Here is an 11,436-nt window from a genome sequence, read left to right as displayed (position 1 = left end):
CACAGGCTTTGAAGCCTGGACCTCACGTTAATCAGGTGGCCACCTTAGTGACGGAGCCCCATGTGTGGCATGGAACAAGGATAGCCAGATGCTTTCACTGTGGGAAGCTACACGCGGCTAACAGCTGCTTATTTAAACACTGTTTTGATTATATTAAATGCCATTCAATGTAAATGCTAGGCGGTTAGTGTCAGGTTGCCTGAAGTCTTTACAAGCTAACTAACACATTGAGCGAGATGGCCAGCACAGACTCAAGCTAAACATTCAAGCTGCAGAAATGCATTGGAATCTCAGCCTTGTTATGCAATCCGTGGTTTGAGCAGAATATCAGAGCAAATTAAATGACACCATAACTAGATAATGCATTCATATATTAAGATTCTTTACATGGATAATGTGTGTATGTTGCATACAAAAAACAATTCAGAGATTACATTTAGAAATGAGTGAAGCTAAGAGAAGGAAGTTTACAGACGACTTCTTCAAAAGGTAATACTACGGTAATCCAAAAGACGAAATACTGATGTAGCTTATCTAGGCACATATGCTGATGTATCTTAGCTAGGCACATAGTATGCTGAAACCATTTATATCTTTTAGTAGCGATATATTCAGCAGCTTGTCCAATCATGGCATCCATCAGTGCTGCTGAGGCACACAGTCATGTATGTCCATGCCATCCCTCAAATCACACAGCCCCTGGTAGGAACCGTGGAGCTGAATCATTGCCTTGTGTTGTTGTTGTTGTTGTTGTTGTTGTTGTTGTTGTTTGAAGTGGACACAGGGGCATCAGTTATTAGTGAGGACAGAGTTGAATGACTAGCGCTTAACTTGCACTTCAGCAGTTACATTCCTGCACTTATTTTTCCTTTTTTCTAGGTCGTTGTTTTTCTAATTCTCATGTAAAGTAGTATTTATTGTTACACCATGCTTTTTATTGCTCTTAGCTTGACTGTTCTCTCCCTTGTACGTCGCTTTGGACAAAAGCGTCTGCTAAATGACTAAATGTAAATGTAAATGTAAATGAACGGTACCGCCTTCCACAATAGTACTGAGGTCATTCACAGGGTTGAAACTGAATGTCCTGGCTAAGGTGAATGCACATTACAATGACTGATCACCATAGGTCCGAATCTACAGGGAGGAGGGGACTGGGTAGCATTATTAAGGCTAGGCTGAAGTGAGCTTTTGAAGCCAATTTTGAAAAGTCACTGACAGTGAGCTGCTACTATTGTATTCAGGGTTAAACTGGGGTGGATGGTGCATACCCAGATTTATCAGAGGGCAAAAACCTTGCTTTTGTAGGCCAGGCCAGTACCCTTTACCATACCAAAGAAGAGGAACAAGAAAGATGACATGCAGCAGGAGTAATTGAACTTGGGACGCACTCTGATGGAGTTGTGCATACAAACAATACAGTATAGCATAGCAGACAGCATAGTAATCATTTGTGGAGACTACAAGATGACAGCCAATGCAGGCACAAGGCTAGAGCGATACTCATGAAGAATTGAGGAACTTTTTGTGATGGCAGGAGGGAAAAGCTTCTCAAAACTACATACAGTACCAGTCAAAGGTTTGGACACACCTTCTCATTTAATGTGAATACTGAAGACATCAAAACTATGAAAGAACACATATGGAATTATGTAGTAAACAAACAAAAGTGTTAAACAAACCAGAATATGTATTATATTTGAGATTTTTCAACGTAGCCACCTTTTGCTTTGATTACAGCTTTTGCACACTCTTGGCATTCTCTCAATCAGCTTCATGAGGTTAGTCAGTTGGCTGCTTTTCTTTCACTCTGCAGTTTCACAGTAATGGTGGAACGACACTCCCGGTGGAGGAATGTTGTGTGCTGTAGTTCTGCTCTGACCACTAGGGGGCAGCACAGGCCCACCAGATGTGCTGTAGTTCTGCTCTGACCACTAGGGGGCAGCACAGGCCCACCAGATGTGCTGTAGTTCTGCTCTGACCACCTAGGGGGGCAGCACAGGCCTACCAGATGTGGTGTAGTTCTGCTCTGACCACTAGGAGGCAGCACAGGCCCACCAGATGTGCTGTAGTTCTGCTCTGACCACTAGGGGGCAGCACAGGCCCACCAGATGTGCTGTAGTTCTGCTCTGACCACTAGGGGGCAGCACAGGCCCACCATATGTGCTGTAGTTCTGCTCTGACCACTAGGGGGCAGCACAGGCCCACCGGATGTGTTGATGTAAAGAGAACAGCATGGATGGAAGAACAGACAGTTAACAATTCAAGTTAGCAATTGACTTGTCTGGTACTATTACACCTGTACTATTACAACAGAATGTGCTTTCCACTTTCTCCTCTCCTATTTTCATTATTTTCATTGGTCTGAACCCCAGGGTATTGGCCAACTTTGGATAATGTCTGGTCATGTCTGGCAACACTGATACTATGATTCAGCAAAGGTTCCTGTCTGTTGGTCTCTAAGTCAGTGGTGTATCCAATCCTGCTGTCTTGGCTTCATTTAAAATAAAGAATGGAAAAGAGAGAACAAGGGAGAAAAGTGAATGTTAATCTAGATTTTCACGAATGCACCTTTTTAGCTCCACCAGCCTCCTTCAGAAGAACGTCCACTGAGACAGAAGTCCTTGGCTTCATAGCACACACGTCGGCAAAGCTGCAAACTGAAGTGTCAGATCCAAACGTACAGGTTCGTGGTGTGAGAAGTGGGAACACCATTATCTTTTAAAATTCTGTAACTTTCCCAAATGTAAAATGCTATTTTCGTCCCTCCACAGGTCTTCTGGATGAAGGATGGCAAAGAGATAAAGACCGGGAACAAGTATGAGTGCCTGTCCATAGACCGGATGCGTGCTCTTGTGATCCACAAAATCACACATGAAGACACCGGCGTATATGAGTGTGTTTGCGACGGAGATCGAATGTTCATCCAGGTTGCTCTCAAAGGTACAGTATTTTTGTTTTCGTAGGCATTAGCAGTCATATGTAGCATATAGCACAGCTGGGGCCCGCAGTTTGAGCAGAAGAACACTGAAGAAGTGAACACACAATGGGCACAGTCAAGAGACTGAACGGGCTTGGCTTTTGTGAATTCATTTGCATGTAAGGAATTTACGGTGCAACCTGGTTCTTACTCGAGTGCTTTTACTTGACTTGAGTTATTATTATTATAATTATTATTATTATAATAAAGTTACAGTACTTTTACTTGAGTACAGCTTTTGCTTACTCCCCCCACCTCTGCCTGTGATATACCTAGTGATATAAATCTTAGGGAGCAGTTTGAAAAAAGAGAAGATACAAGGTTTGTTCGAAGGGTAAGGGAAAGCACTCCAGGTTTGTATATAAACTTTACTAAAAGGCTTGAGGATCCACCAGTGAAGTGCAAAATGCTTGGATAGAGAGCAGGGGCTCTAAAGACCACAGGATAGCTGCACCCTTACTAGAGCGGAAAGAGGACCTGCCAAGGAATCATGGAGTGGGGAGAAACCAAAGGATAGATGGCCAGGGGCTTTGGAAGTCAAGGAATGGAGTTGCATCAAGGGTGATTTAAAAGACATTTTATGAAGGATGGAAGGGTACAGTGGAGAGTAAATTAAATCGCATGAGTCAGATCATTTATAATTATGGCATGGAAAGATATGGCACTTGTCAGAAAGCTCATTGAAAAGAAAAGGGGAAGTTTGAGAGTTGAAAGTAAGGATCTGTCTTCAACTGCTGCATGCTGAGAATCAGAGGCATGTGAAACCAGGATGACAGATGGATGATGGCCGTCTCAGGTGGAGAGAGATGCAAGAGCTGCATCGCCTCCTGATCCTAATGGTCACCGCTAGGAGCACCTGATGTTGTGGAGTATGGAAGCTGATGGTGATCGTATGGAAAAAAGGAACAATTCCGAGGATGCCCTGTCAGGAATTTTTTATCTGAAGGAGAACAATGCCATGACTATGGGCCAGTTTCAATCAATCTTCTTAATGTCGAAGGAAAGATCTTCTGCCAGTTTCAATCAGTCTTCTTAATGTCGAAAGGAAAGATCTTCTTGCGTGTTGGCAAGGAGGTTGGACACCTATTAGAAGGCAAATCATTTGAAAGCATATTTCTATGCAGAAAGCAGGATTGAAATAAATAGTAGTACGATTTGGCAGCAAACTCATTCAGGCAGCAAGGACAGAGGGTATACACCTCTGTGTGTGGCATTTTATTTTTGGACCAGGCTAATTCCTTTGGATCGGTGCCACATGATCTATTGTGGAAAGAATTCTGTTGTTTTCAGGTCCCCCTGAGAAGATTACAGCGTTGGGTAATGCCTATTTTAAGGATATTCAGGACATTCAGTGCAAGTAAATACACCACATGCTCACGCTTACAACAACTGCCCTAGCTTTTAGCCAAGTTGGATGATGATGATCTTAGATGGGCAAGGATGACAGTGAAACTTAGCAAATGCAGAATTGTGTCTATCAATGAGGGAAAGCTGGTTGAAGAAAACTACGTTTATATTGGTAGGGAGATGATTCCTTCTGTTTCAGAGAATCCGATGAAGAGCAATTCCAAGACCAAGGGCAGGCTGCCGAGTTTAGAGAAAACGTAAAGGCAATCAATACCATTGATGAGGCCTTCTTGCCTATTACATTGAAAATGTAAGGAGTACCGTGGGATTGGGGTGAGGAACAGTCAACAGTGCTGAGAGAGCTCAAAGATTTCTAACAAACAACACCACCATATCCTACTTTGACCCAAAGAAGGAGACTCAGTTAGCTATATGTCCAGAAGCCCCATTCCAATGCAAATTAGACACAAGGGCCTTCAAAGTTACAAAAGAGTACGTCAACTTTACATCACTATAGGCAACATCGAAGGCGATATATAAGAGAAATAAAAACAGAAACTTTAAAGGACCTGTACCAGGTCTGTGCATATATCAAGAATAACACATAGCTCACACATACAGACAACATGCCAAATGCTGCCCTACAGCAGTGTAGACATGTCAGCGGGGACCCCATACGCAGAGGCTCCAGGATGGCACACCCACTTCTCTGGAGCAGTGAGTATTACAACTGGCCAGTGATCAAAGTCCTCCTACGAGAGATGGTGTCGCAGAAGAGGACCCAAAGGTTCATGCACACCCTAGGAGATGCCATTGAAAGGATGAACACACATGACACCTGACACTGGGGTCAGCCAGTCCTAACACCATCCGTACTGACTGCCATGTACGCAAGACGGACAGTGAGGCAAAAGCCAAAATAAAGACTTGTTCTGATGCTCGACGACATGCTTCACCATCTAACATCAAACTAGGTGACACCATGTTGGGTCTTCAGAAAAAACACCCTACAGCAGAGAGCTATGTAAAGCACCATGGTGACTGCAGGACCGAAGGGATATGTCATCATCAGGAATAGTTCATTCTTCAAAAGTTCTCCATCCTCAACCACAGCAAGATCCACTGATGAAGCTGAACTTGGGAGACAGTGATGGCAGTGAACCAGCATCACCACCGCCACCTTATCAGGCACAACAGAGTTATTTGAATGTACCAAGACTTTCGCTGGAATGGACAGTACTAGTTAGGACATTCCAGCACCAAGGTACACACAAACGAAAAGAGCCTTGACTGCTGTCTCTTACTGCTGAGAGACGGCAAAGACAACAGACGCTCATCGGAGGAGTGAAGTGGTCAAGAAGGGGAATAGAGCTGAATCAAAGCATTTAAATAGACTGGTGCTGATCCAGTGGCTGTCCCATAGGCAGGAGTGAGGGATTGACATTGAATCCTAGCTGCTACAGGGAGGAACTAGCAGAGGAGAAACCCCATCTAGCTTTGGCTCCCATCAGATACTGTAGTTAAAGCTAACATGCCGTCTGTTGTAAAATATTTTCATTTCTGTTTTGTTGTTTTTTTTTTAGACGAACCAGGCAAGTTTGTAAACAAGTCTAAGGGCTCGGGTGCTGTCATGCGGCAGTCTGGTGATGTGGAGCTCAGCTGCGAGGTGTCCACCGAGGACACGGCTGTGCGTTGGAAGAAACATCAGACAGAGCTGAAGGAGGACCAGAGGACATCCATGGTTTCCCAAGGGACAAAGCGGAAGCTGATCATCAAGAATGCCAAGCAGAGCGACGAGGGACCCTATTCATGCGAAACAGCAGAGGACAAGGTGACATTCCAGGTCAAGATTAAAGGTAAGAAATGTGAAAACAAAAACAAAATAAACCATGCAATCAAACACTGAATGAGATGTCAGATTCCTTTAGTAGGCTATGCATTAAAATGGGAGCCCTTATGAGTGTCTTAATGAGACTGCAACTCAATGTCCACATGGTCCCCCCCCCCATGAATGGACATCACCTCATCCCTCTGGTGCCGTTTATGTGTCACATGTGCAATCAGCTCATGGGTTTCCTATGGAGACAGAAATCCCATGAGTTAAATCAAGAATGAACTCTCCCGTACAGGCTGCCTAAGGGTATGTCTGACCCCTGACCCCTGACCCCACTGATGTGTGTTCAGTTCCGTTGTCTCTCCGCCAAATGTACACATCCATACAGACCTCCCGTGACCAAGACGACTGCATGTACACATCCATACAGACCTCCCGTGACCAAGACTGCACAATACTGGGTTTCCTTCCTTAATTCTGCTCTGCATATCTGACTGAACTGGTCCTTGTGATTGGCTGAACACACCTGAGTTAGCTAATGAAGAGCATTGTAATCACAATTACATTTAGTCATTTAGCAGACGCTTTTATCCAAAGCGACTTACATATGTACGACTTACAATGTATACACATTTTACATTTACACTGATGGCACACTGCACATCAGGAGCAATTAGGGGTTCAGTGTCTTGCTCAAGGACGCTTCGACAGGGAATCGAACTAGCAACCTTCTGCTTACTAAACGACTTCTTTACCTCCTGTACCACTGTCGCCCCCGTTAGTTCAATCAGTTAGTCAATCAATTAGTTCAATCATTGCATTACAAATAAAATACATTATTATTATTATTATTATTATTATTATTTGTTGTTCAAGCAGGGATCGATAGAAGATATACAGGGTAGGGGGTGCTGTATGAGCAAGATAAAGCCTTGATATTATCTGTTAATGTGTATGCAGTGACACGGATACTGGTACTAGGAATAATAGACCTTATAGCTCCATATATACTTGCACAATGTCATCCATTCTGAAAGTTGAGTTATAATAAATAGGCCAAGTTGACTCCTATAATTGCAGCTGTAATAACCTCAGATTTTAGGCTTCTTATACTGTATGTTTGGGCATGATTGTCATTGTTATGTTTTCATGAATTATATATAAATAAGTAAGTAAATAAGAGATTACGACACGGACGATTGGAACTCCCGATTGCAACACATTGCGTTCTACAGTAGTATTTTTTCAATATATGTCAGGGAATTTGTCACCCTTTACCAGGACTGTATTAACCTCAGAATTAAGACACACACCCAAGAATATAATAAATAACAGACTTTTACTCTGGCAAAGAGGAGTGCAGTGGTTGCAGACCGCTGTTCAACCCATCACTGACTTCTCTTCTAGAAATGTCTAGTCTTTATGGAAAGAAAATGTTCACAGTTCATACATGACACTCCCATGGTTGTACCATCTCGTCCTTGGTTCCCAGAGATAAGAATGTTTACCTAAAGCCTAAAACATTGCGTTCTACAGTAGTATTTTTTCAATATACCACTGGTGATCTAATGCCCTGCTTGCAATATGTGGAACTGACAATGGAGGGGTGTGGGATGAAAGAGAACTAATGACCAGAGTTTCTCCTTAGTTTTACTGTGTTCAGTCAAATTCATGTATGAATTGCTTGTAACCATGTTAAAAAGCAGTAGTATATTTGAGGCAAGTGATATATGAAAATATACAACTGTCTCTCATGCACTACAGTTTAACACATCTGCTCAAGACATCATTCAACAATTTTAATATACTAAATAACCTCCTAAATGTATTTTAGAATGATTTTGTCATTCTATATATAACTCAGTTGGTACCTTGAAAAACAAATGTAGCTGGAGGTTACCCAGTCGAAGAACACACATTCAGTAGACTGGGTCACTCCATGTCAATTCATCAATTTTCAGTGAATATCAAATTAGAAGGCAATTCATAAGTGTTAGTTTCACAGTTGTCCAAATAAGCTTAAATGAGTGATGTGCTTTGCTGAGAGGTTTGTTTTCAACACTGCTAGCTCAGTTAGCTAGTCTTCCAGTTGCTTCATTTTGAAGCTGTCAAATTGTACAGAATTTGTATACAGTAGGTTAACAAATATTATATGTCAAACTGAGATACTATTTGATTGCATCATTATAAAACAGCACACATGAATTTCACAATATACTCCTATAAGTTCCCAAATATATAGGGTTATGTACTTATGTTTATTTGTACTGAGACATTTTTCCGTAAGAAAGTATTTTAAACTTATGATTTTGGTTTCTTTTGTGGTTACATTGGTAATGATCTTCCACAGCACCACCCCTTAATGTATTTGTATTATGTGTCACAAGCAGTATCATGCTACAAATGCGGCATTAAGCTGCTATTAAATGATAGATTTCTGGGCACTTTTTGACTGTTCCCCTTAGACATATTTACCAACAAGGATTCTGTCCAAAAGGAGGTTAAAACTACCATCTCTCAGAAAGCCACTCTGAGCTGTGAGGTGTCTGACTCAAAGACGGAAGTGAAATGGTACAAAGATGGCAAACTTCTGAGCTCCAGTAAAACCATCCACATGGAGATGAAGGGCAAGACTCGTCAGTTGGTGTTGGACAGTGTGGAGAAGAAGGATGCTGGGGAGTTCATCTGTGAGGCTGGACAGGAAAAGATGATCTTTAAGATTCAAGTAGCAGGTAGAGATAATTAGAGATAATTAGCTCACTTCTTTCACCGTTTTTGATGAGCAAAAGTCATTTGTTTTGAAACATCATAAGACTGAATGATAAAAGTGCTCAACAGAATCCATCCATTCCATTTCCTTGGCTCGTCATGACATCTGTCCATCTGTGCGCCGTTTCATCATCAGTGTCTTCAGTGTCGTGTCCTCTCTGTGGTTCACACTCTCTGCCTCACCCCAAACCCAAGCACTAACCAACTCATAGTTGTGGATTATATTATTATATATTATAATCCATATTGATATGAATTACATGTGTTCTTAGTTCTCCATTACTTTTCAAGCACAATGTATGTCACACTGTGTGTTTTCTGAGTGTATAGACCCAACAAAAGCTTTGTTTTGGTCTTTGTTTTGGTCTGTCCCCATCTCGGTGCCTCTTCGATGTTGTTCTATGTTTTCTGTGGAAAACTGCATCTCAATTCATTCCCCATTATGAACTCATGAGGATTCATATATTTATTTTCAAACACATTTGAATTCTAAATACAGTGATTACGACATTAATGATTTATCTGCTGTTTTCCTTCAGAAGTGCAAACAGACACCTTCACCAACAAGAGCACAACTCAGAGGGAAGTCAAAACTGCCATATCCGAGAAAACGACTCTAAGTTGTGAGGTGTCAGACTCTAAGACAGAGGTGAAATGGTACAAGGATGGTAAACTTCTGAGCTCCAGTAAAACCATCCACGTGGAGACGAAGGGCAAGACTCGTCAGTTGGTGTTGGACAGTGTGGAGAAGAAGGATGCTGGGGAGTACACCTGTGAGGTTGGGAAAGACAAGCAAGTGTTCAAGATTCATGTAGCAGGTATGAAAAATGGGTGACACTTAACTTTAGGGAAAAAATTGTTATGCCATTAACACATAACTAATTAGTGTTTGTATTAGTGCCCAATAAGGTCTGCGTTATGCACCATTAATCATTAGGGTGCTTAGGTATTAGGCCAGTATTCACCAATGTCTTATTCTCATTGAACAGGTAATTTATTCCTGGTACATCCCTAACACCGATAGTTGCATCTTTTGCTTCCACTGATTGTGTGCTCTTGTTGTTCTTGCTACGAGTGAGCAGTAGGGGGCTCTCTTCTATCAGTCCAATAAGATAAGGAATGCTCAAGCCATCAGTGCATTACCACTCATCCAACAGTGCACACACACACACACACAGCACAGCTACTTGGACACGACATCTGGAATGAGTCAAAGACCTCACCCTTGTTTTGGGACTCACTACATTTACATTTAGTCATTTAGCAGACGCTTTTATCCAAAGCGACTTACATATGTTAATTAGGGGTTCAGTGTCTTGCTCAAGGACGCTTCGACAGGGAATCGAACTAGCAACCTTCTGATTACTAAACGACTTCTCTACCTCCTGTACCACTGTACTCCCTAGCTCCTCCCTGTTGCTCCATAGTCCTGTGCTACGACTCAACCACCAGAATGGCACCAAATCACTTTAACTCTATTATTATGGTTTTACATTTGCACATTTTGTCACTTTTATGTTAACCTACTGGTGGATTTATTAAATGTTTGTAATGTCGTTTTGTGATTTCCTGACAGAAACTGAAGTCTCAGCATTTGCTAAAAAGGAGTCTGTCCAGAGGGAAGTTAAAGCAACCATCTCTCAGAAAGCCACTCTGAGCTGTGAGGTTTCTGACTCAAAGACAGAAGTGAAATGGTCAAAGATGGCAAACTTCTGAGCTCCAGCTAAACCATCCACAATGGAGATGAAGGGCAAGACTCGTCAGTTGGGTGTTGGACAGTGTGGAGAAGAAGGATGCTGAGAGTTCATCTGTGAAGCTGGAAAGAGAAACTGGTGTTCAAGATTCACGTAGCAGGTATGAAAATGGGTGACAACTTTACTTTAGGGAAAAAATGTTATGCATTAACACATAACTAATTAGTGTTTGTATTGTGCCAATAAGGTCTGCGTTATTGCACCATTAATCATTAGGTGTTTAGGTATTAGGCCAGTATTCACCAATGTCTTATTCTCATGAACAGTAATTTTTCCTGGTACATCCTTAACACCGATAGTTGCATCTTTTGCTTCCACTGATTGTGTGCTCTTGTTGTTCTTGCTACGAGTAAGCAGTAGGGGGCTCTCTTCTATCAGTCCAATAAGATAAGGAATGCTCAAGCCATCAGTGCATTACCACTCATCCAACAGTGCACACACACACACACACACACACACACACACACACACACACACACACACACACACACACACACACACACACACACACACACACACACACACACACACACACACACACACACACACACACAGCACAGCTACTTGGACACGACATCTGGAATGAGTCAAAGACCTCATCCTTGTTTTGGGACTCACTAGCTCCTCCCTGTTGCTGCTTGAGGCAAATTCAGGTCCATAGTCCTGTGCTACGACTCAACCACCAGAACGGCACCACATCACTTTAACTCTATTATCAGTCTATTATAAGTTTAGACTCCTTATCACTTGCTGCC

The 11,436-nt window shown here is 42.2% G+C and overlaps 1 protein-coding gene across 1 annotated transcript in view; it reads left to right on the top strand.

The window, feature by feature from the left end:
* The window catches only part of obscnb (obscurin, cytoskeletal calmodulin and titin-interacting RhoGEF b), a 108,980-nt gene that overhangs the window by 14,986 nt on the left and 82,558 nt on the right, over window positions 1–11,436 (top strand). Inside the window, 6 exon segments of the mRNA XM_031560166.2 lie at window positions 2,577–2,683; window positions 2,772–2,940; window positions 5,908–6,180; window positions 8,624–8,890; window positions 9,467–9,745; window positions 10,504–10,520. Of these exon segments, the coding sequence (XP_031416026.1) occupies window positions 2,577–2,683; window positions 2,772–2,940; window positions 5,908–6,180; window positions 8,624–8,890; window positions 9,467–9,745; window positions 10,504–10,520 (1,112 nt within the window).

The sequence above is a fragment of the Clupea harengus genome, chromosome 22, assembly GCF_900700415.2.
Source record: "Clupea harengus chromosome 22, Ch_v2.0.2, whole genome shotgun sequence".
NCBI classification, from domain to species: domain Eukaryota; kingdom Metazoa; phylum Chordata; class Actinopteri; order Clupeiformes; family Clupeidae; genus Clupea; species Clupea harengus.
Note: the sequence above shows the minus strand (reverse complement) of the source record. Positions and strands in the feature narration are given on the sequence as shown.